General features: G+C 38.5%; 1 protein-coding gene across 3 annotated transcripts in view; it reads right to left on the reverse strand.

The window, feature by feature from the left end:
• The window catches only part of Fur2 (furin-like protease 2), a 348,856-nt gene that overhangs the window by 9,877 nt on the left and 311,614 nt on the right, over window positions 1–27,365 (reverse strand). For all 3 annotated transcript variants that reach the window (XM_077419570.1, XM_077419571.1, XM_077419572.1), the window contains 3 exons: window positions 14,935–15,039; window positions 9,959–10,165; window positions 889–1,183 (listed from right to left, as the gene is read on the reverse strand). In XM_077419570.1, the coding sequence (XP_077275696.1) occupies window positions 889–1,183; window positions 9,959–10,165; window positions 14,935–15,039 (607 nt within the window). The remainder of the gene's footprint in view (window positions 1–888; window positions 1,184–9,958; window positions 10,166–14,934; window positions 15,040–27,365) is intronic.

Consider the following 27,365-nt stretch of genomic DNA (forward strand, 5'->3'; position numbering starts at 1 on the left):
TCATCATCTGAAATACTAACACCACCTGAGTAACAACCTATTTCAAATTTCAACAAAATCCGTCAGAACATAAAATATGCCTCTAACAATTTCCAGTTTACCAAACGCAGCAGTATGGGGAAAAGAAAATATTGATCCCTACCATATACGCGTTATATATGTATATGCGTACATTATATGCACTTCATTCAATTTTCGCGTTATCTGCAAAATATACAAGCTTATAATTCAAGATGATAATTCAATTTTTGCATAATTATAACGGCATAGTTTATCAAACATGGCGACAAATTTAAATCTTTAAAAGTATATTTATAAGTTACTCGTTTATGAATATAAAATTACACACATCCCCCGCATTAAATAATCCTATATCAGTAATCCATTTTCTCGTCCTCGTGTATCCTATTTGTAATATCAATAAAGAGATAATTAGAAAATTAACAATCAGAATTAGAATGCTAATTGCTACATATCCGAGTTAAAGCGTATCAAAAGATTAAAGCAATCAGAAATGTTGGAAATGATCACTTCTTTCATTCATAAATCTTAAATAGCATTTTTTCAAAATAGCCAGTCCTAAAAAAAGTGCTAAAAAAGTATTATTATTTTCAAAATATCCTACGGATATTTCATATTGATAGTTGCTCAAGTCACGTACCTATATATATATCGTGTAACCAATTTAGATGAAATTTCGATAGAAACTGGGTCTGTCAATTATTTCGACACAAACGTCCTTCATTTACCAAATAAATATTTTCAAAATAGCCTCGGACCTAATCTCTTAAATTATTTCTCTTTCGTTTCACAATTCCGCGTCCCGCGATTACATGTGGCTATACTTATGCACATCATTATTTCGATCTTTGGTGCAAATGACCTTACCTCCGATGCTGGCGTTATAAGCGACTCCGACCCCGCAGTACTGGTTGAAGGCGACGGCGGCGACTTCGCCGGCACATCGAGTGCCGTGCTTATTGTCGCCGTTGTCCCTCGGCATCGGATCGTCGTCGTTGTCGTTGATGTCCGTGCTGGCCTGGTGATCGTAGTTGAGCGCGAGATCGGGATGATTGGTCTGGATGCCGTCGTCCAGAATCGAAACGACGACACCCTTGCCGGTATAGCCCTTCTGCCAGGCTGGACCGAGATTCATGTCGTAACCGTCCTTGGCGCCGCCATTCTAGGGCAACGAAATGTTAATCTTAATTTATCCTGGACGATCTATAACGATGAATATATATATATTTTTTTTCTTCAACGTGCCGCAATCGTTTTGTTGCCCTTCTTTCAGGTAGAACGCAAGGAAATTTGAGAATTAACCAACTTGTATATTTTGGAAATTATGTCTACATAAACATCTTGTTTCGCTACTTAAATGTATATATTTCTTATAATTAGCAAGATTTTTTAAATTAGGTACAGCTTAACTCCTTATACTTTCCATAAAATAAAAAATCTAGAAATTACCTCCGTTTTCATAAGTTAACATCGATTATATTTAGCATATAAATTTCATGATTATTTTTACACATTAGTGTTAAATTTTTAAATCTAATTCTTATTTTTCGTGAGTTACAATTGTTCCAATAAAATCGAGAATAAAACAGTTTGTTACATTAAATATGCATTCTATACTTATGTAAACACAAAAGAATATACATTGTACCCTATTAGATGCAAAAAATATTTCGTCTCAGCCGAAGATTTTGATGATAAATCGCGCATGGTGCGATACACGATTCTTTGGCAGCAATTAATTCGTGAATTTCGTGTTACCGTATATGACCGTTGATTGATATTCGTGTAACGCTATATATCTCCACACGCGCGTATACAATTTCATGGATTAATGGATTACTAGCCGCACGACAAATTCGGACGCCACAGCTTTCACAACGTAGTCTCCATTATATCAGCAAGTAAGATATAGCTGATAACTCTCAGCGTCCCATAATAATTTAGAACATTGTTATTTTCTATAATGTTATAAAAATTATTAATTTTCTAATTATTATGAGACACCGCATTAATTATTTCTTAAATAGCTACCAATTTTTATACAACTATGTATTGTATAAATAATGTGTAAAAAATGAATAGCTAACACTAAACCTAAGAAGTTTCAGTGTCAAAAAATCAAGCGCCAGAAATTCCATCAGGAACTTTTTGATCGCCAAATGTTATATCGCGCGCCATCGTTCTCATAAAAATATCGACGGTGTTAAAATTCCATTCGAATTTTGACAGAGCTATAGCTTCTTCTCTGATATCGCTGTCGGTAGCCACCCAGAGCTATATCGAGCCGGAAAAAAAAAATATATGCGAGACACGATTCCCTCGTATCGCCGGGCGACGCACGATTCGTATCCCCTATATAACAAATAACGTTCGTTTTATGCATTTATAATGGATTGATTATTGCGGAGTTCCGGCTACGAATGGCGTTTTTCATTTGTGTGCGTCATAAATTTACGTAATTTACGTAATAAATGCATACGATGAAAATACGCGAATGTTTCGTACGTGTTCCCGCGGCGATCCACGCAAGTCCGGCGCGTATGATCATATCTGAATCGCGGTAAAAAAAATTCACAACCAGCGACGCGATAAATTCGTGTGTGCGTGGCATGATATCGCGGACTCCGTAGATTAGTCATCAGGGGAGATGGACGGTCAAGTAAGCACGGCGAACACATCAATCCCAGATGGGTCGAACGATCTATCATTCTAATTGATACAGGGGATATCTCCGACACGGGAATATTGATACGGGATATCTTTATAATTATCGGTTGAAAAATGATAATTGCGGTAGTAAAAAAAAAAACAACTTCCAAAATGTTCTACAATTGAAAAATAATTTAGATTTTTTTAGTAGAAAGAAAAGGATAACAACTTAGGATCAATTTTTATCGCACGCAAAGATAAAAAATTTTAATTCTGATTACCGCGTAGATTCTACATTTTGTCTACATATCGAGAATAATCTCGGACTATGTATTTTAGAAGTGTAGCCTCTGGAAACGTTTCTGCATGTGTGCGAATGTACGCGAACAACGCGAAATACTTTCGCGAAACACAAGAACACGAGGTATTCTCTAATCTCTATGACTATATGGGTGTTTTTCCGCGTGAACTGAGCAGAATTGGAAGAGATAGAACAGGTGCATCGAATACATGGCTTATATAACAAATGCTTTTAACATTCATTTTACATATAAAAGAAGCCTTCTTTATTTTCATGAAATATTCCGCAAAATACAAAAGTACTGTATTATTTATCAGGATCAAAGCTATAAGAAAATGAAGTAAATAAAGCAACGCTGAAGTAATAGCTAAATATATAAAAGAGTAAATTAAAAAATAAATAAAATAAATAAATATATATAAAAGAGTCATCATCATATCTAAATATATCTAAAAAATAGGCATGTAAAGTCGATATTCGAATCTATATCGAAGTTTATTGTTGACGCTTTTCCGCGATGCCGATTGATTCTCTCGCTGCGCTTATTTCATGAGTAGCTGTATATGTGACAGTTGTGTGTAATGTTAAAGCTATAGCGCGCGCGAAGAGCGCGCGTCTGTGATATCTAGTAAATTAAAAAAATCAACTTTTTAACTATACATTTTTTAAAAACTTTCACATATATGTATAACATATAAGTCCTTTTGATGCAACAAACATTAATACAATTAGGACTTTTCACCTGTCAACTGATTTAAATAAACAATTTATATTTATAATTCATAAATTCACAAAGAACTTTCTCAGCAGTAATATGCTAAAATCTATGAAAATAAAAAAAAATGTTTTTCCTTTAAGAATAAAAAAGAATCACGTCTCGAGAGATATACGCAATTCAGGAAACATTGGTGATAGCTAATTAGAAGGGTTCTCGCGCTTAGAATCTAACGCGAGTCCGCCTCGAGCTATCACACAAATGAAGAGCATGTAAAAGGACAGGATTTAGGTTTCTCTTAATTCCGGCTCTCGTACATTACGCCCGTAGCTCATCGTGATCAGAGGAGCAGCGCGCGGTACGTGTTCTCATCGCGGAAACACCGGCGACCGGGAATGTGCCAATCTCCGTGCCGATGCACCTTTCTCGCTGCTGCTTTTTTACTCGGTCATTCGGGCCCGGGCGCGTCGCACGATGCCGGTTCCGTTCTCCCTGCAATTCCATTAACTAGATTGCACATTGTCGTGCTCGCCCGTGAGGAAGACCCCGGGGGCATCGACGCGTGTCCCCGTCGTCCGTGTCAGCGCTTATCTGCGCGGAGATTTCGGCGCTACGAGCGGACCAAGAAGGGACCAAAGAACGAGAGTGCGGTATGCGCTGAGAATGCAACGGGATCAGAACTCGATAGCTCGAAGGGGAGGAAACGTGGGTTTAATGTGGGCGCAACGTTACCGAGCTGCTATTGTTGTAGCGCTATCGCTGTTCCAAACCCATGGATACAGAATTGTCAACATCAAACCATATCGACTATTGCATGTCGGTTTGATGAAGAGCACGGAAAGCTTTCCACGTATCTCACGTTACTCTAATAAAAATTTTGACACAAAAATCTGAAAAGATAAAAAAAATATCATGTTCGGTATTCTACGGTTCCGTAAAAATTTCGAAAGAAAAATATACAGTCTCTTATTGCATCAAGCACCGTGTGTTATACCTATATATACCACTTATATACAAAATTCACGGATCAACGACTGTTTATTCATAGTTTGCAGCTCGCATAATTGTAAAATTAAATCTTTATAATTAAAAACCTATTGCTTGAGATTAAGAAAATTATTTAAATTTTAGTTCAAATCGATATATGAATTTTTGAATAATAATTTATAAGCTCTTTTCAATTATCATAAATAATAAGGACATCGTGTACAAATTTAAACGATAATAAAATATATTAGAAGAGATCTCAAAAATTACTTCTAATAAAGTAATTTTTATATATTCCGATTTAAGAATTAATTTTCTTATACAAAATATTGAAAACTGCTTCGTAGAAAAACCAAGAAATCTAATTGAACATCCCGTTTTCTTCATGTTGCGCGGGCGACGCATCGATCCCTTGGTTGCTTCTTCCTCTCCGACGAACGCAGGGCAAAATTATCCAGCGAGAAGCGCCAAATTTACGGGTGCCGTGCATAAGAACGCTGTAATCCCATCAGCGTGCTGCGAATGGTGAGGCGAGATGGGTTGGTGCGCATACATTGTGAGCGCATATTGTGCCCGGGGAAAGACAATGCGGCCCATTCTCTCTCACAGCGCGTGCGGCCGACCTGACAAAAAGAGGACGAAGAAAAAACCCCGCGTCCGAGCCGAGTTTACAACAATCCGGGGTTGCTCTAGTTCGTCCAAAGATACTCTTCGCCCCGGCAATGCCGGGCATCCCGGCATCTTCCACGGTATAACAAAAGCGAACTAGACGTAAAAATCTAACAATACAAGATTCGTGGTCTACCTCTATCTAAAGATATAAAGAGAAACGTGTATTACAAACTAAACTTGATTTTTGATTATCCCTTTCATCGTGAATTTCCGAGAAAGATATCGTAAAATAAAGAAATAAAAAAATCTGAAATAAAAAATTTTGAGATCCAATATTAGAAAGATTATTAATATCGAAAAAAACCACGATTAGAGACATTCGAGAGAAGATTGAATTCGACTCATCATCAGCAACGTCAGCAACTGCTTCACATACAATTTTATATTTAACATGACCCTTTAGATTTTATAAAGTTTGTCTACATTTGATTCAAATTTCTTGTCTATATATGTTTAACCTTTTAATAGATTTTATTCTTCGATTCAATCCTCCAGCATCTTAGCATTACGAAATACTTATGGGAAAAGGCTGAAGTATATAAAAGTCCACTTGGATGACTGTCATATAATTGTGAATCTTCATATCGAATTACTTTTATCCTCGTAATTTCGTTCTCTTTCGCTTCAAGGCGCGTCAATAATCCAATTAATAAATTAATAATGCGCCCTTAGATATCGCTGACATTTTGAGAATCAATTATCACATTGTCAAATACCAAATTTTTAAACAGCAAGTAACATTCTTGATGTATATCAGACATGCAGTAATGAATAACGAATATGGGAATATATAAAATTAGACTCGTGACGTATCAATGAGAAATGAGAAATCGACATCGATTAATTTGCTCTCGGATATTTTTGTGTTCATGTTGCAGACAGGATATCGATATGCCATACTATACGGGATATCATAGATGGTTTATCAGTTTACGTAAACCCCGGCTCTTTATCGCGCTTCGGGCGACGCGCGACGCTCCGGGCGTCTCACGAACGCTGCATCTCGTGCTTTTACATATGTGGCAGTTTGCCGCGTCCGGGTTTCGAGTGTCGGCATATTTGGGCATTGCTTTCTGCAAATAGAGAGGAAGCCTTCCCCCCCCCTCCCCGGATATCAGAGCGTTCGCCTGAGCTGCTCGAATTTCATATCACCCGATATTAGGTCCATTATGCAAAATCGTAATCTTCGTGATACGCGCGCATCGCGTATGTCTTAAGGCTCCTTGCTCTCTCTCTCTCTCTCTCTCTCTCTCTCTCTCTCTCTCTCTCTCTCTCTTAAATATGATGAACATATTACTCGATATAGACGTCAATTGGGATGGCTCACTGTCGAGAACAGACGGTTATACTTTCTTGGATGCCAGATGTATCGTATTTTTCATATGCGATCGCCTATATGTATTTACGTGAACTATTTACCGCCCCTGACTCATCACTTAAGAGATCTGACCGACTTGTTACTTCATCAGCTCAAATCTTCCATATACCTGATGCTCATAAAACTGTAACCTATAGAAATTATTTTCAGCTCTCAGCGATATATTTTTGGCATTCCCTTCCTAGTAACATCACAACAGCATCTTCTCTTGCATCCTTCAAGAATCTTCTCCGCTCGTTTTTATTTATATCTGAACCTGTTTAGTATACTTTTGGCCTTCTGTATGCGAATTGCATCAGTGTAATGTTATCAGTGTCTAATCAGATAATCCAGTTTATTGCGTTATTGCGTTATACATATTACTATCTTAGCTTAAGTTGCGTTATGTATTTTCAATTAGTTCTTAAGTTATACTTTAAGTTGCTTTCTGCCTTGCTTTTGCGTTTCTTTTTTGTAGTTAAACATTAGTTTTAAGTAATACAATGGGATGCAATATAGTTGTTACTAAGCTTTTCTTTCTATTACTATCATGTTATTGCTTCTACTTGTTTCTACTTTTTTTCGGAGCTTATATTATATTGCATTCTATGTCTTTGCTATTTTGTATCTTTGCCCTATAGCTTAGGTTTGGGTATAATAAAATAAAATAAAATAAAATCAAATCAAATCAAATCTCTCTCTCTCTCTCTCGCGTGCGCGATCGCTACAACCACATCGAATCACGTCAAAAGCGAGAAATGTAAACTTTTCTCCTTGCGTCGGGAATAAACGAAGGAAAAAGGAGAGTGCGGAAACGTATTTTTGTAAGTGCGCCGTTGCGCAAACTGAATTTGTTTATTCCTCATATCGAAAAAAAAAATTACATTTATTTTTGCAGCTTTCGTCTCGTTCAATCTCGTTCGCGTAGCGGAGTGCCCTATATAATGCAGCATCGCTGATAAATACATATAGGTTTTTCGGAACTTTCTTTCATCTTTGATTCTTTGATCAATTTGAAGCCCGTTTTCTCCCTTTGGAGCGAAAATTTATGCACCCCCATTTCCCCTCCTAACTTTTTGATATTCAGCTTTGAGCTTCTATACTTCTTTTTTTTATTCTTTCTCGAATTAAAATACTGCCAAAGTATAACTTGAAACAAAACGAAGGCTAAGATTTCCCGTAAGGGAATTAAGAATCAAAGTAAAACTACCCTCGGTAACTACCTACAGCATCCGCAAGAACAGGCAATCGAGGATGTTCCTTACGTTTTCTCGGACATTCGCCGATGAAAGTAGAACAGTTAGAAGCTGGGACACTCGATATAATCGAGAACATCTCGACACAACTTAGGCCGAGACGCCGCGCTGGCGCGGGCAACGCGCTTCGGAGAACCAGAGAGAGAGAAAAATTTCTGCCGGATATATCGGGGGCGAGCCTGCCAAAAGAGCTCTACCCGCTTTCGCTGTTTCTCACCACTCTGCTGCTGTTCTAGACGGCACGGCTGCACGTTATAAGCTGCTTACTTGGTTCCGCAAGAATACGCGTGTGCAGCACAACGGCTCCATTAAGGTCCGCCTAGTTCGCGCGAGAAATAAGTACCAAGTCTGGGATCGCACGATGCACTAAGTGTCGAGATTTATGCTCTTATACAGAAAAGTCTGATTTCTCGCGTTTAACCATTTTCCATCGTTATCTAAAATATATTTCTCACTATTTAAAAAATTAATCTTGTATATTTATACGTTATAAAATGTATATTTCACATACGTTTATAAATTATATATTTAAATTAACGGAGATGGAACATAAAATGCATGAGCTCTTTCAAGTAGATATAGCAACTTCAATGTTGTTAAAGAAATTTTGGAATTTTCCAAACAACAAAGACTTTTACTCAATCCAACTAACCACTGTGGTAAAATCCTTAGTGTTAATTTACAAGATATAAATAATCTTTTACGTAGGACGTAGTTATACTTTTAATTTATAACTCGTAATTGCAGATAACATGTACAATTAACGTAGAATTAAAGGTATAATCTCTTGAACATTTTAAATAACGAAACACGATCTTTCTAACGCGTTTAATGCGTCAGGATGATCAGTCTGGAAGATTAATTTGGAGCGATTAAGCCACGCGATTGGAATGGAAGTGCAACGTTCCGCCTGACAGAATCGTGAAGTGGAAGAGAGGTCTAAAACAACCTCAAGCGCGTTGTTTTCGATAAAATCTCAGGCCGGCCCGGGCCCGTCGATCGATTCGACGGGCTCTCGCTCAATAAGATCGCATTAGTCGCGGCCGCTAATCGGATAACAAACACGCTGATTGACTGTTTGTACGGGACCCGCCGAACCATGCATTACTGCGATAATTGTTTACTCGCTCACGATTACGCGAGCCGAGTTATGCGAGTTATGTGAGGGTTTTGCGCAAGATATGTACCTCGTTTAAGTGCATCGAGTCGCAATGTAAACGCCGCTGCGGTTCTCTCGATTATTACAGTGTAAGATATGCAATAATTCGGTAGACACAGCTAAAAATCGAGATGCGATCTCTAGTCTAATTAATGAGATACGTCAAGATTGAGAACGACTAATTTAATAACTGAAGAAGATTTGTGATATTTTCCGTAGATTGATGTCGCCTAATCAAAATGACGCGGCGGTAGGAAAGTTTATGCCGGGATATTGATGCTCTTACTGCACGGAAAGAACGGTTTTGGAAGAACCCGAAAATAATTTTGTTGCACCATCAAAATAATTATGTAGAACACTCAAACTGATTGCTAAAATGTCAAAATTCTTTACAGCATCATACTTCAACGACCTACTAGAATTATTTTGATGGTGTAAATTATTTTCAGATCTGTATCTAGCTAAATTTTTAAATACTTCAGCAAAACCGTTCTTTCCGTGTGCTATTATATCTATAATTTTTATCATTACTTTTATCATTGCTTCAAGTTAAAATAAACAACATCGATTAGCTATACAAAAATATGCCCTGGGTTAGGTACATCGTCAATTATAATTTTCAATTGCTACAATGTGTTATTTCTCTTATCAGAAAATGCCAGAAAATAAGATAAACGTAAAAATTTTTCCGAACTGACATCATCGATAGACTCTTCTCGAGAAAGAGAAAGAAATAGTCGGAAGTGTCGAGCGACTTAGATACCGCGTAAAGTTCTCTCGTTCGATTCCCGTCACGTATCCTGTCGCGGCGGTCTGTACGGCGCGAGATGTATTTACTTACCAGGTACCACTGTTCCTTGAAGAGCGGATCCGTGAACAGGTTTTGAAGTGGCACGCCTCTGTTTCTTTGGCGGTGGAACAGGGCGGCCTGCCGCGGACGCGGACCAAAGCCGTGGTGGAAGGGCTGGTAATCGGTGAACGCGTAGGACGCGCCACCGAAGTCGCGCTTCTTGCGCTTCTTCTCATGCTGCTGCTGAAACCAGTGCACCTGCAACCGAAAGCATACCGGATTCTGTAGCGAACCTTTTCTTGCACCACCGGGTTCTATATGATCGACTTCGAGTTACGTCGTGGCGCTATAAACTTGAATAACTTGGACACCGACCCGAAAGCCATTAGCCGCCAGAATACGTTTTGTTATGTATCTCTCACGTCGTTGCACTAAAGGCCGGTTTTCACACGCAATGATTAGTGGCGCCAACTGACTGGCATTCATTGACGCCAGAACCAACTGGCAAACTCACAAGTGTTTACACAGTGATTGGCGTATAATATAGAAAATATTTAACATTTATTAAACACACAGTAAATGACAACAACCATATAACCTCAAATTTTAAGGTTATATGCTTTGGCCAATAACCGCCAGTAAACGCCACATTACTAGCGTCAGTTTGCATCAAGTGTTTACACTTGCATTTTTACTGGCATTAGTCGACTGACGCGGCCTGGCGCCACCAATCATTGCGTGTGAAAACCGGCCTTATAAGTTCCCCACGCGACATTACATGCTCTGATGTAAACCGGTAACGCGGTCGCAAATTTTCCGAGGTGTCCGACGAAATATTTCAACGGTAAGGTATATCATCAGTCGATTTTTTGCCGGACAAAATATGTTGATTATATAATTGGGCAAGTTATATCAAAAAGTACACGGAGAGAATTTTCTCTTAAAACTTACCCTGAAATCATGGTAGTTGTAAGACAACATGTACCACCAAGAATTTTATGCGAGCTATTCTGATTAATATCCACCATAATACAAAATATTAATATCTATTACATTAAAATATAAAATATGTTTGATTAATTTTACTAAAATATATCTAGAAAATTTCAAAAATTTTTCAAAATTTACCAATCTGCTTGGTAATTTTTATCACATTGTTTGTAAAATGTCTTTTGTATATTTTAAAAATTTCTTGGTTGCCAAGTTATCCCAAGTTTGTAGTGATTTTAAGGGTAAAATATAAGAAAAAATTCTCTCCGTGTACAAAAGGCAAGTTTAGTGCCTTTGAATAAAGAATTATTAATTACACGTAATTATAAGTTTTTATGCTATATTCAGAAATATTAAAGGAATTACGATTTAAATTAAAACCATGCACTTATTAGCAATATCTATAGGTATATACACCCATTAAATCATCATCACCTTTATCTATTTACTTTTATAAAATTATGAAAATTTAAATTTATAATGTTTATATTTTTACAAAATGTATAATGTTCATCATTATGTTTGGTATTATTTGAAAAAATTATTTTGTCGATAATTAAACAGAAAAATTTAAATAAAAGACAGTAAATTTCAATTAAGAGAGAGAAAGAAAAATAAAATTGTTTTTTAATCCTTTTTTTAAGATATAAAAACGACTCCTAACACCACCGCTGTTTATCATCCCACTGATTGGCCACACAGCTATATTGCGACGCTGCGATCTGCGTGGAAAATTCACCGGGGCAGATTGACTTAATCGAGGGTCATAAATCGAACAATCACCGCCTCGGGGAACGAGCTTTAATTCTAGCGCGCGCCGCATTTCTCCCGTTTCATTCATATCGTCGTGCTGGAGCCGGACACGCAATGCGATTGTGCCCGGTACGCGGCGACAGATTCACGAACCTCACGTAATTTTGGCGAGGCTCCAAATACGTCGGAATCAACCGAGTTAGTTTGATCGTATTTATTGAAAGCGCGCGCCAATGCAGAAATTTCTGAAATTTTCAAACTAACACAATGAGTGTAAGATAAGAATTTCGTACACGTGCTGTGCCAAATCGATTATTGAACATGCTAAAAGTCCCTTAAAATCAAACGGTTATGGCAGTCGTGCAGTAGAATAGTATAGCAGATGTTGCCGTATTCTCTTATGAATTATAAACAGTTATGGATAGAATAGAAGTCAAAATATCAAGTACACGTATTAAAAGAATTCTAACTTATAAAAAAGCTTTTGTGATCACTAATTAAGTAAAAGTTAGCTTGCAACTGTTTACAGTTAATTTTAATTACCAATATTTATAAATTTCTATTGAAATGCAAATATTATATTTTATGTAGATATAGATACATTGTGTGTAACGTAAATATTATATATGATGTTTCGAACGAATAAACTATCGAGTCACTCGTTGTTTCGCTGGACGTGAAATATCCGGTTACTTCTTCATGAAAAACTAAATAAAATTTAAACGCCGACATATAAATCGTCATCCCGATAGCAAGCTATCTTTCAAAGAAAAATTATAGATATATAGCCCGGAATTTTAATTTTCAAATTCAATCAGTTTATCTAATAATACTAATAAAGAAAGCTGTAAATCTCAAAGTACACACATAAACGTGAAACATTTTTTTATGTATAATTACTTACTTTCCTTCAATATTTCAGAGAAGCGGGTTTTCAAATAATACAATAAGACATTTCGAGATATACGTGAGAAAAATTAATAAAAGAAATAAGGTGTCAACAATAATTTATTATGTCTCATTCGCAGTAATTGTTTCGTTTGTATTGATATACGATATGAGCCGCGTGACATTTTTCCAACATGAGCAAGTGCAAAATGAAACACACCGCTCGTCTATTTTTTAACGAACAATTAAGCGGTTAACTAAGCGTGCTGCACAATTAATAAGCAGCCAGTCACGATCGCCGGGAGAACGAGAGAGATTTCCCGGTCACGTATATCCGTGGCTTTGCCCGCCATAAATCCCGGCGATCTCTGAGCGCGGGACGTTCGAAAAAAATGTATCTCGCGCGGAAATTACCCCCCGCACGTTCGCCCCGTGCAAATGGCATTTTCCCCGCGATAACGTGTTCCCTGCGAGCGCAGCTCATAATTAATGCTATATCGCGCGCTCCCCCGCGATGCATGCGAAGATCTGCATTTCCCTGTTTCTCTTTCTCTCGTTCCTCCATTCTCTCTCTCTCTCTCTCTCTCTCTCTCTCTCTCTCTCTCTCTCTCTCTCTCTCTCTCTCTCTCTCTTCGACGCGATATTTTTCCGACCGCGCTTCGTCTACCCTACCACTCCGTAATTTTCACCCGCGAGAAGAAGCTTATCGAGACGAGGAGACAATGGCGGAAAACGCGGCGACAATATTGTCTCTCGAAACAGTGAGATATTTTGCCACGTCCTCGTGAGAGAAGGGACGTCGAGGCTTCACCGAGAGTGCACTTAAAGCGACCACCAGGTATTTCCCGCGCGAGTACTAAAGTGATATTATAGTAAAAAATTCGGAAAAAATCTACAGGTGCAGGGACGAAATTTTATAAACTATTTAGGGCTATGACGGATTTATGATTTATTACCGTAAGCGTGTTTCTTTTCATCAGAAATAATAACATTTGGAAAAATACACATTGCACGTTAGAATTATTGGATTAAATGTTAAAACCAATTAATTTACTGTCATAAGAAAGTATATCTCGCTTGACGAAGTTGTAAAACAAATTTCTATTCTTGCCTATGAATTTTTTCTAAAGTTCAAAGTTTTACCACAGCGCTAATTAAAATTTAGACCAGAACCAAACAAAAACATTTTTTTGGTCAATCGAAAATGGAAGGCACATTTCGCGACCCTTTTGTGTGAGGTGTACCGTTACCGTTGAATATTCTGTCACAGTGACAGAATATTTAGTGATAGAAAATTGCATGTAAACGGGAAAATGATTTTTTGAAAACACAAGAGCTATACACATACTGAGAAAAAAGACAACATTTTTATGATGTGACTGTTTATGCAACGCATATTGCATAGCTTGTTTTCAAAACATCTCAATACAGAATTCATGATCCTTTCTTGCATTTTTTCTGCAGGTTCCATTGACTGTTTCCATATTTTTTTCCAATGTCCTTCCTCTTATCCCAATTCTATTGCAAAAATAAAACAGCATTTTTTTCCCCGATAAAATTAAACAGCGCGATTATAACAATTTCGTAAAGTTAAAATCAATAGATATTTAAAAAAAAAATTGGTGCAAATATGCATTTGACCAATTTGATTATCACAAAAATCATTTAATATCAATATTATATTTTATCTTCAGAAAATTATTACATTGTCACATTTGTATATAAACCTTAATTTTACAATTCCATCATAGACTTCTTTCGTATAGGACAAACATTCAGTTCACTTGCCAGAACGTGCATTTGTCGCGCGCGCGATAACGTGCCTTGAGCGAAATCGGCCAATTAAGCTGTTTGTCGAAACGCAGGCCGTTTTTGCGCTGACCGATCGTGAAGAGTTCAAGTTTTACCGAGTGATTTAACGGCACTCGTGGCAATGAATTTTCTGCCCGAAATGATCGTTATATAATCGTATAAGATGTCAAATCGTTAACGCGTCAACTGTCCAATAAATTTGTAAGACGCCTGCTTTTAAATGCAAGATGTATATATTTACAATTATATATAATTATTTTACCCTAATTACTCGTACATATGTTTCTGTCTCTTACGACTGCACGTTCCATCATTTCGTTCCTCACGCGTAAATTTTATGTTAATTATAATTATTTTTGCCCAAGAACAAAGCCCTTAATACAATAAGAACAAAGTCCTTGGTACGATAACTGGCAAGCTGATTAAATTTTTCCTTCGTCTCACAGACCTCGTTAGTAAATCCACCACGACTCGCGTAAACATCGCGTCTTATTCTCTTTGAGTATAAAGCAAAATCTTGTTCCCGCGTGCATCTCGTAATTAATGTCTCTTAATTAGCAGAATACAAAGATGCGTCGACTTACCCGTGGCTCATCCCTGAGCGCTTTGTGATGCGATTCGCTCGCGGTGAGGGATCTCTTGTGCAGTCGCTTGTGAGAGAAGAGGTAATAATTCTTCAGGGCGCCGATCTGAAACAGAGAAACGAAGCGTTCTTATTCTCCTGACTTCGAAAGCGTGATTCGAGAGAACCGGCATCGTGTCCTCGTGCGAACGTAAACATGAAGAGGCAAAAAGGTGATGCTCGCAAATTTCCCTCTCCCGACTTCACGATGGCGTTTCGATGGTCTTGCGCGACTCGATATCGTTTCGACTCATACAAGTTTGGCGGTAACTCCCGAAGTGTCGTTCCTGAATTATATGGCGGAACTTGCTAAATCTCGACTACATTCATCGCGGTGTTTTCTGCAGACTATAAATATTTCCCCCGACGCGCTCTGCTCGCCCATGAGACATCCATTGCAATTTCTTTTTTTGTTAATCTAACAACGCCAAATAATAATGTAAAATAATGTAGAACTAAATTGATATACAAGTTATGGAAGTATATTATTGAAAAATTATATGTTTTCAGATAATATTACATTTATTAGTACAATTAGTACAAATTATTATTTGTTATATGTAATTTCGGTAGCATGCTTCATTAACGTTAACAATATTAAGAATGAATTGGATATAGAAACTCTTTCGCTATATCAAATAAGGATAAAATTATCAGTAACAGAAGCGTCGATAATTGATTTTTCAAATATTATTTGTCGATAACATTCAGTATCAAAAACTTTTGTTTTTGGATTTAGCGAGCAGAGATTACTGAATCGACAATTAAGGTGGTCCTTTCGCGGACCCAGCTGGTCAAGTAACAGTCCGTCATGAGATATAATTGAAAACAAACATATTGACAAACATTACACAACATCCCAATAATTATAATAATATAACATGATTTTACACACACGATTTAATCGTATTTAATTATTTACTAATTAAAAAAATATCACAACGACTCGATTTAGGTTAGGTCAGGCATGACAGTACGAGTAAAGCAATATGCGCGTGGATCCACTACTTATTTAACCTCATATATCAGAGCGCAAAACATTCGGTAAGCCCTTATTTTCAAGGTATGTACGAAATCCGAAAACTTCAGGGAATATTTTAAGACATGCGAATAATGTATTCATCTGATCGCTAAGTACGTGTATTATTCGTTGAAAACCCCGGACGTGGCGATTTGCATCGTTCTATCTTTCTCGTTCATTAGATGTAAACAAGGATAGAATGACAATGGCACGCTCCGCGAACGCACATTTAGAATGACTTATTTCTTGTAAAGTGTCGGTAACCTCACTTGATTTTTCGTACACATGCCCCTTATTACTGTATATTTAACATATATCAAATATAGGTACCTATCTAATACTTGTTCTCACGAAAGGACCACCTTAACATTATAACGAACGACATGCACGACGGCGCTATAACATTGCCTCTCATTTTAGAAGTTTAACGCGATCCATTAGAGATAATTGGCAGCTTATTGAACGCCAGACGGTTTGTAATTATATCTATAGCGCAACACACTACGCGACGTTATAGACTGGCGACGTTTCAGTTTGGTCGATGAAAGTGATTATCGATAATAATAAGCTATTCCAATCGTTGGTCCGCTATTCAGAGATCGCGAATCTTAATTGTATCATCCGATATTTATTCAAAATTAGTCACAAAAAATAGAAGCAGATAATGTTGAGCTAATAGCGTCGGATATCGTTATTTTCATGCATCTATTCAATATTAATATTCCGTAAAAAAAACTAAAGAAAAATTGCTCTCTTCTGTCTAGAAAATTTTCTTAAGTCGTATATATTTTTATTTATTTCTCGTAGATAAGTATACCTTTCAAAATAGGCTAACTGGCTTTAAAGACAAGAACGGAATTTACATTGGATTTAAATTAAATTTAAATAAATTTAAATTTGATCAAAAGAGAGTAAAACTGATATACAATATTGTCCCTCTTACTCTGCGTTACTACATTGTATTCTTTCACACTAAATAAACTGTATATGATGCGATGTTTTGCGCAAACAACGGCATGTGTCTATGATTTACAAGCACAGCTTCCAACATATTACTCTGATACGATCCGACACTTCAAGAGGAAGTCGTAAGATCCCATAAAGGCTCCCCGAAACGGCGCAACTTTTCGCCGGCGGAGTTTACCGGAACTTAGCCGGAACGGGAATCAACCAAAACTGCATCGCGCCACGAAGTAGAATCACTTCCCGGAGTTGTTTTTGCGCCGCCAATGCTTTACACGTGTCGCCTACTTGAAATTCTTCCACGGCGCCTTCCTTCCGGAGCCGCGCGGCTCGAAAATTGAAGAGCAATTCGCAAGGAACTCGGGCGCAATTCGGAAAAAAGAGAAAAAGCGCGCGTTATTTTACCATCGAGTTTTATCCGAAATTTTCGCGGTGAGCTCGAGACAGCTACTTCTACGTTCTTCGGACTTCGCGAGGATCTAAGTAGCCCCAAGAGCGGCAAAGTGCATCACTTGCTCCCCTCAATCTCGAGTTATCTTTCGTGTGAAAGAGGATTACTTGCCCTACTTCTTTCACTTTAGCCATTTTTATCTCTTCAGGAACAGCGATGTATATCGTGTGAGTTTATTTGAAAAACTGTGAACTTGCTCTTACCTTATAATAAGACTATACTTCAGAGACTTGAAAATTTTTTCATCTTTTTTTCATTTAATACTTTCCTCGCAATGTTACACTCTATATCAAATTTTAATTATTACCCAACCAATAAATAAGTTGTTTTTTTAAATACAGATTAAAAGAATATATTAAGGTCTTATTTACCCAATTTAATTTTGTTTGAAATGTAATTTACGGAAAAATAATCATTTTCAATTGTTTATTTAAACTGTGAATTCTTTAACATTTTTTGTGTGCCAAGAATCGACTTCAACGTGGTAAAAAATTTCGGCTTGCGTGTATGCCTATAGCTTCGAGCTACGCTAGCGAAAAAGGAGCGAAGCGCGGAAGGAAATGCGAGAGACTATCTCTCGAAGATATTCCGCGGACGTGATGGAGCATGCCTCGCCAGTTTCACCGACGCCGGAAGGCCCGTTTCGCATATTTCCGTATTCCGCCGGCAATTTTACGTCCAACTTGTGCACGGCACGCTTGTTGGCTTCGTGACGCAAATTTCACAAGGGCGGGTCAAGGACTCGCTCGAAGGCGTCTTCCTTCCGAAGCGCGGCCGAACTGGCGCCCACCGAAATTCTCGCTCGACCATGTGGAATTTTGATAATATTCCCGATTATTTCGCGGCCGTCGGAAACGAGGCGTCGCCAATAATATTTAACTCGAAACTCGAGACGCGATGTATCCTATAAAACTCTCTATATCTCCGCTTTAGCTCACACGTTTGCAAAATTTTTTTGACAAATCGTAAAATAGTCAATTGATAGATTTACTGCGACAATGGTTTGTAACAGAGAAATCTAAATTAACATTAGACTTAACCTAATTAAGAAATTTTAAATTATAATTAAAACATAAAATTTAATCAATATTGTAGGAGATTTAAGTAATATTTAAAAGTAATTTACTGTCATTTCTGGTAAAAATTCGTCACAGAATTTATGCTGCATTATACATACGGTATCATTTATTAGTAGTTCTAAAATATTTTATATTCCCATCATATAAGTTTTCAAAATTTTGATTTTTCGATTACGCAGACTTCCTCCTATAGATATATTACTAACGATCGACTTTCTTCATGAAGGTGACGACATAAACGCGAAGTCACGTCGTCGCTACTAAAAATGACAAAGCGCCCAACTTTGACGCGATCCTCTACCGTCATGGAGACTCGGAGACTCTACAGAAGAGAGTTTTCCCCGTGCGTTTGTTACCGGTCCTATGAGTGATAGTCCCCCTCCGACCTGCTTCCCTGGCTCTATGTCATCCGCTCCATTAACGCCTCACTTCCAAGCTGGAGGGAGGACAGTGCCATAAAGCGTATAGGAAGACGTTGGCAAATTGAACTGATTTGTTTCCGGCGCGATTATCGTGGAAACTACCGCGTGAATCTTCAGATCGTCGCCGCCTTTGTATAACGTTCCATTGTGAACGAATTCATCCATCACGAAGTAACTCAATCCGAACGACTGCAGGTGACGTCAATTAAAAAAAACATACAAAATCAGCGTAATGAAAAAAAATCAACAATGTATATACGCGTAACGTTCTCGGTCGATTTTCGCGATGCAATTCTCGGTAACGGGATCGAATGCGAGATCAAGGTAAATCAGTTGCCGAAAGACGGTTAGAGTTTCCCCGGCGATGATCATCAACGTTTCCTTCGAGCGTGGGGTGGAATCGTGCGTCACTCGCGGCGTTAGCCAAATCCTCGATCCGCGCCGACCTTGGCGATCTTCTTAAAATCCCTTAAATCCATCCGGTAGCTTTCCGGAAGCGATAGTGCCGTCGCGTTCTCGCTCGCGTTCTCCGACGAGCCGCCGGTAATCCCGATAGGAGATACTCGTCGCGGCAGCTGCGCACGGGCAGGAGTAAAAAGACGAGCTAGAAAACGGATGAGAACGGGGGTGCGGGAAGCGAAGGTGGAAACCGGCGCGGCATAGAGCGGAGCACAATGCAGCGCAATTTATTAATACTCTGGGACTCGTAGCGCCCTTAGGAGTAAACGGTGAAATAGATATGCCATCAGCCGAGGCGGGCGAGCGAGCGAGATCTGTTATAAGCCTGAACGGAAATGTCAGGACAAAGCGTCCTGTACGGAACGTACACGGGACGGGCGCAATCTGCGAGAAAATTGTGGTACAACCAAGCGCGGAAAGACGTCAATTGTACCGTAAAACAAAACGTTTTTCATCCACTTAATTTGACATGTACTTCGCGTCTGAATGGAATTTAAAAGTTAGTTACAAACATACCTCGTCGGGTGGAGGGCGTAATAGCTATCGAGAAAGACCGATGCACAGATGATCAAGTTTTAATCAAGTAAAATCGTAAATTATATATTTTAAATTACATTTTTACGAATTTAATTAATTTCAGATCCTAAAGAAATTGCTGCCTCGTCATTTATTTTTATCACCTTAGTAAAAAAAAATTGAATAAGGCACGTCAAAAAGAGACGTCCAGTCATTAAAGATTAATACGGTAGGAGTCGGATAGCCCGTAGCGGAAGAAGCCTCTTACTCATACATACGTAGACACTCATACATATACGTTCTCGTGTATTTTTTGAAAGCTGACCCACGCCGTTTTCAGCGTGACTAACTTCTATAAGGATTTCGCGAACGTGTATGGGCGAGGAAAAATCTGACGGCGGACGATAACTATACGGCGAACTTAATTGTAACATCAAGATGATTTCTTTCAGAGAGCTGAACGCGCTTTGATGGCGTACTTAAATCCACTTTATTTATCGAGCCCGAGCTCCCGCGGGATTCAGTATATACGTCACGGCGCGGAGTCATAAGATCTAAAGAAGAGAGATAGAGCGAGCGATTCATCATCCCGTGTCTGCAACAAGCTCGCGTTAAGGCGCGTGCACACCAACCCGAAATGTTGCTCCAGCGTGCTCTGAATTATTAAAAGTGATCGCTTAAATTAGTTAATCTATACAAGCGGGAATTTTGTCCTCAGTTAATTTTCATCTTAATTTGATCATATCTCTTTTTTCTCCATGTTTTCTTCGTGATTATAAAAAACAAACTTACAATAAATTAAAGTTAAAATGCTATTATAACAATATTGTTTCAAAATTATATTTCTATACATATATATCAGAATTTACTGTGAAATTCTTATGTATGAGAATATAACGTCAAATAGATAAAAACATCTTTTAAATAAATTATCCTTTAAATTAATCAGTCATCTCTCTTTGCTATTAAAACCACGCGCGTCTCTCACCTTTAAACTAGATCAAACATCGCTGCCGAATTCTTCAATCAACTGTTATTGAATTCTCTTTGCGATCGTTTGACCAAATGGTTAGCCAAATAGTAGCATTTGGTCAGTGCTCGAAGGGAGAGGAGATAAAGGGTAATTCCGAAATACGTCCGCGTTAGAGAACCGACGGTCAAACCGTATTCCGCGCAACGTGTATGTTCTGTGCAACCGAGAACACGTCTGTATATAGCAGCGCAAACTTATTCTTCTCGTGAAACGTGCATGCGGTTTGTACGCGCCTTTAGATCGTCGTACGCGCGCGCGCGCGCAACACTTCCGCAACACTTCCGATTCGTTTCGTAGTATAGTAAACTGCAGGCACGGACGTGTATTGCAACGGGGGTTGTAGAACCCCCCTCCCCCCGGTGGCCGGGGGTACAAACGTTCTGAACAGCGCTAGATAAGCGGGCAAAGGGCTAGCGGCGTAGTTTGAGAGGGCCACTAAATCAAACCGCTGAAGAATGTTTCGCGGTGACCTGCGGGTTATCGCTATAGCTATACCTATATATACGCGACATACGCGGATGTTCCCAGCGGGTGCATAGTCTTGTAAGTTGTCATCGCGCACACGGGCAAGTTAAGATTTAACGTGAGAAAAAGGGAGTGAAGAAGATAGGAACGAGGAAAAAGTCAATTTCTTAAGTTACTTGCATTTTTTCGGACGTTAATTACATTCATTTGCCGCGGAATATATAAAAGTATATTTAGGTTTCTGTGATTGATAATAACCGAGGAAAAGGTGCAAACTGTTTGTAAAATGAAGAAAGAGATGTTCCTCTTTCTCACGTTTTAAAATTATTTTTTATAAAACGAAATTGTCATTTGATTCTAATTTTATCAGATAAGCAAACATTATTCGTATAAACAACAGAATATATAAATACGGAAGAAAAACCGCAAGAAATTGAGATTTCTTGTTGCTATTCTAATATATTTATAGCTGCTATTTATATTTGGAACCCATTACAAATATCTATTTTCTTTCTTTTGAACAATTCACGTACATTAATTCATTTACTAATATCAGATCTACGATCTCCATTTACATCTAATAAAAAAAAAAGCTGCTCCGTCTCTTCTTTCTACTTTAACGTTAGAATCCGCTATCCCACCGCGACACACGCGCAAAATTCACGCACACGCACGCACGCACGCGGGGATACGAGCAGGTGGGAATCACTGGCAGGCCATGGAGAGAATATCGCTCAAATTGTATCGCCGGTGCATTCGTGGTGCGTGCGTGCGGCGCGGCGGTCCGTTCACTCACGTGTCGTCCGCTCGTCGGGATATCCCTCCGCCGCAAAATCCTCGATCGTGAACGGGCTCTCGTTACGTAATGCCGACCACGTATCGCCAATACCGTTGCAACGATCCCCTATTCAACCCCATCACCGTCGATGCCGTCGTGTATGCGTTAACGTTATTGCAAATGCGACGCGGCGCGGATATATAATCATTGTGTATTCGACAATGATATGCTTAAATATAAATATGATGACAACGTTAAAATAACACGGGAGTGGGATCAAAACGAGATTTGACGCTTCAAATTCCCAAATCAAATCGAATTAAAGCGCATAAAATCCCTACAATTATGCTTTATGTTTATAGATGGTAAATCGAAAAGAAATAGCCTCGAGTCAACGTCGCTATTTTTCTGTTTTCGTGCTAAAATAAACGAAAATGTACACAGATAGCAATAATTTTAAATATTTAGAGATTCTATAAACAAAATTGTGTTACCTGACATTTATCGAAGCTACTTCTCAATATTTCGCAATGCTATAGATGAAATTTTATACCGTTTATTGAAAATTTGAAACTTTCGTAATATTACTTTTAAATATATACGTTGACGTTTAGTAAATAATAATATATAGACAAAAAATAAATAAAACATCATATACGAAACAAGACTCTTTGGAAAAAAAAAACAAAATCTATATAGACAGATCGCAGGCATTGATGTCGTTTTTCTGCGATGCTGATTGATTGTTGCCAATCCTATATAAATCGTGAACGCAAATTCGACTCTGTGATGAGTCCGATATTGACAGCTTGACATCTAACGGCAAAAGAAACATCAGAAAATCATTCACCGAGAGAAATAAGCGAGTAAAACAGAAAAGAGAAAAGAGAAATATAAAACGCGTGGCATGAAACGGATGAAATAGATAATGTTGGTACGTCTCGCGTTAAAAAAAAAACGTGTAGTTTCTGTAAAATAAAATAATAAAAAATAGGCTCTTACATAGATAATTTTGCGATCTTTCACGTAGGTGTTCGACACAAAGTTTGTGACACACAAAATTAGAAACACCCCGTCATGTCAAACGTACAAAAACATTTTTAGTAACCGGCGTGGTGTGCGGTTTCGATGAACTATATAGAGGCTTTAACCATAAAATAATATATACGCCCGTTACTGGTCGGCAAAGTGACCGCTCAAAAAGCAAATATCGTTTACCACGTGTGAGAAACAATACCCCCGAAACATTCCTCCCCCTCCCCTACTCTTTCGCTATAACCTCGAGTTACACCGTCTGCATGCTCGCCGTTCGTTTATCGGCGCAATCACCACGCGCATTGCACGTAAAGCAACCAGAATGTTTCTAATAGACGCGCAAAAGACCGCAATAAAAATACAAATTTCGCCTATAAAAAAAACTATATAAATATTATGTGTTCCACAAATCGATAAAATTATCAAAAACCGCACGCTAAATTACACATCAACAAATTGTCAAAATTTTTAACAAAATTACAGCTTCAACTTTTAGCACAGAATAAATATCTTTGTTAAAAGAGTTAAACACGCTGTTGTGTGTGTGTGTGTGTGTGTAAACGTAAAAACTCCATATTTGGAGTTTCGCCAGCGTGAGGATAATAGGGAAATTACTGCGAGAGATAATCATGTTAAATTTTATATATAGTTCTTTGTCGGTGCAAAACGCGTCGAAGGGAAGAGACGCAATATCATTGTCGTTAGAATAACGTCAACGACATCGGCCGCTTATCCATTCCGTTTCCCATGGCGCTTTTCACTGTGAAGGGGAAAAACGATCGTCCGGAATTATCCGACGGCGCGACGACCTGGAAAAACGCACCAGCACGAAAGTGCTGACGTTAAAGAAATAATATCAGGAACGTGGATCACGATGGGAGATCTATAGCGAAGCAATTGGACGTCTTTCGAACTATCACTCTCGAACGGCGCTGAGTAATGCGAGAATGGCAGCGTGCGGGCAATATTTGCGAATAAATATTTGAATAAAAATTTGCGACCAATTTTTCCAATTTCTTTTTAGCCAACGAATGTTTCAGCTCAACTTTAAATTCTTAACTCTCGCGCGATTTATTTATCAATCGTAAAAGTCTTTCGAGAGAAAAAAAGAATCGCGTATAGCTTAATCGGAACTTTCGCTCGCGGAAATAATTAAGATCGAAACCGCGAACGGCTGTTAATCGGTTATCGGCGATCGCCGATCGTAAAACGTTGTTGTGGTTTCGACAAATCGAGAATACCGTCGGTCGTATCCAAATAGATAGACCGGATGTTCATTCTCCAATCTCTCTTTGCGCGCTGATTGAACCCAATTTCCGACGCATTAGTCTCGATTGGTATCGCCATTTCTGGCGGATGGCGAGGTAACATAATTAAATCGATCACGGGCGCTTTCCCTGTTTATAATTAAACGTAGGCGTTGCATTATTGACATTGCGCAATTAATTGTCCAATAATGGTTATACTAGCGGCGCCGTGCATAGTGCACGGCCCACCTTCTACGTATCGACGGCTGCGGCACAATACCGGCGCACGAGCGATGAAATTTTCACACCGTGTTGCACGTTGCGCACGGACACATGCGCGAGAGATCGGTCAGTAATGGGTTAATGCATTTTTATCGAGACTTGCTAAAGGAATGACGTTATAGCGCATCGTTACGCGTAAAAAATTTAATTCTCCGGTCCGAGGAATACCGGACTGCGAGTCGGAAATAGCGCCTTCGCATTAACAGCAGCGCTGTAACGCACGCGTAAATGTAACGGGGTCGTAAAAAAAAGGCTACTTTCCTGTTGCATTTAAAGCGTGTTGGAAGGCTAGATGGAGCCAGCATAGTAAATCTGCACTCGTAAAAAGATATTATGGAGCTTCTGTCATTAAAAAAATAACTCTATTCTTTTATGCGGTATGTTACTCGTAACTTTTACATTTCAATGTTACTTTTACAGTTTAGAGAACATACATGATGCAAACGAAGCAATATTATTGACGCGATTGGAACTATATCGATGTCCGCCTGTGTTAACATTGTCGACTATACGACATTTCGTTGCATTACTTTGCATAATCGAGGCATAACACCGGCTTTTCCGGTTCCAAACTGGAATAACTTGCGGTATTGATGCGGCAGTATAGCGCAGTAAATTGAGCTATGTACTAATGGTCGCTACTTTCGTCGCGTGTTTAAATTAGGTGGCAACGAGTTGGAATTCCGAGCGAGATGACATGGTTGAGAATAAAATACCTATAAAACCGACAACGGCGTGAATTACCTCATTGTTGAACTATTATCTTGATTACCAATCCCGCAATCCGTAACGTAACGCGTACCGAAATAACAAAAGCACCATGGATTGTATACATATATAAAATTGAAACTCTCGCTGAATTTTTGGTGATATTTATTTCCATGACAATAGCTGAAGTTCCAATCGATACGAAAGTAATGTCAGATAGTTCCAAGTAAACTAAAAGAAATCTCCGAACCGCGACCAATATAGAATTATAAATATATGATAAGGAAATGAAACTAGTATAATACCTACTGACAATGAGTATAAAAATACCACAAAAGTCAATGGAAAATATATATATAGACACCTGCACATAAATAGTTTAAAAGTACAAAAAATTTTCCGACATTTACATTGCCCGTTCGATATGTTCAGAGCACAATAATTGTAATCAATTTTGTATATTCGTATATATTATTAAGTTTGAGGGTATTGCAAGGTATTGCAAGATCAAAAATAAATTAAAAGCGCATGTAGCATGTGTGTAATAAAATAAAGTTTCCAAAAAAAAAAAAGTTAAAATGATATGAAACTTTTCACACACATTAAATATGAATACTGACAATGAAATAGCCCCGATTGTTCCACACTCTACTTTTATTTAATCAAGGTCAAAGCACATAACATGGCGTAGCGATATACGACGGTCGTATAGTCCCCGACCTGACAGATCAGGATACGCCAAAGCTTGTGTGTTACTTACGTCCACGACTACGACTGTCATATGTGCTTTGGCCCTCAGAAATATCGGTACGGAATAAGAAAACGGGCGCCGATTGCGCTTGGCGGAGCAAATGGGAAAACTCGTGCGGCGTAACGCGCGGCGTAAACGGAAAAATCGAAGCGTGACGCCGTGCAATAAATAGGGAAATCCAAAATACCGACGAACCGAATCCCGAAAAATAGAACGACGTCTCTGCCGTGTCCCGCCTCGTTCGTCGGCAAATAAGCCGACTCTCATTCCGGATCGACGGAACACAAAGCGCGATGCGCGGAAGAGGAGGAGGAAATCGGATGAGCGTTCGTTCTGGCAGGAGAGAGCGTTTAACGGCGCGACGGAGATGAGACGGCGCCTCGTCTTTTCGGAAGGTAGAGGGTGAGGAGCGAACGAGAGAGAGAGAGAGAGAGAACGAGGGTGGTAGCGCAGCAAAGAGACAGAAGAAGAGAAGGAAATTGCGGTTCAGGAATTCGAGCTTCTGATGCGCGAGATTCCACGCTACTTTCGGTAATGCTCAGCTGTTTCACGCTGTTGTACTCGGGGCGTCGGCGTCGGCGGAATCGACGGCGGAATCGGAGGATGGCACCGGCACGGCCCCCGACGCGGATGATACTCCGCTTTCTTCCCCAGAGAATCTATTGTCGAGGGTGATGTTTGTATGCAACCTTCGTGTCGCGTTCTCAGACACTTATCTAAATTCTACCCTATCGATATGTTTACTCGTTCAATATACTTACTCGCCGGTCTAGAGGACCAACATTAATTAATCATTGATTTCAGAAACGTTCTTCAAAACTTTTTTCAATATTGACATATTGCTCATATATAATACAAAAATCACGAAATTAATTATATACATAAAATATTGTATAAAGAAATAAATATATGTATTAAATTATTACCATTCCTATATTATAGATACATATATAACCGTTACATCATTTTATGTTATTTAACGTGTTCATATGTTAATTCATTTAATGGGCTAAAAAAATAACTTGATATGTTGCTAATTATATTAAATAGTTCGTAATTATAAGAATCGATTATCCTATTTTCAAATCTAGTTCAAATCAAACTGCGATTAAAATAAAATATTGCATAAGAAATAAAAACGTTAATTCGTCAAAATGTTCTCTTAAATTAAGTTTAACTAAAA

The sequence above is a fragment of the Temnothorax americanus genome, unplaced genomic scaffold (assembly GCF_048541705.1).
Source record: "Temnothorax americanus isolate GAGA-0224 unplaced genomic scaffold, ASM4854170v1 Scaffold56, whole genome shotgun sequence".
NCBI classification, from domain to species: Eukaryota; Metazoa; Arthropoda; class Insecta; order Hymenoptera; family Formicidae; genus Temnothorax; species Temnothorax americanus.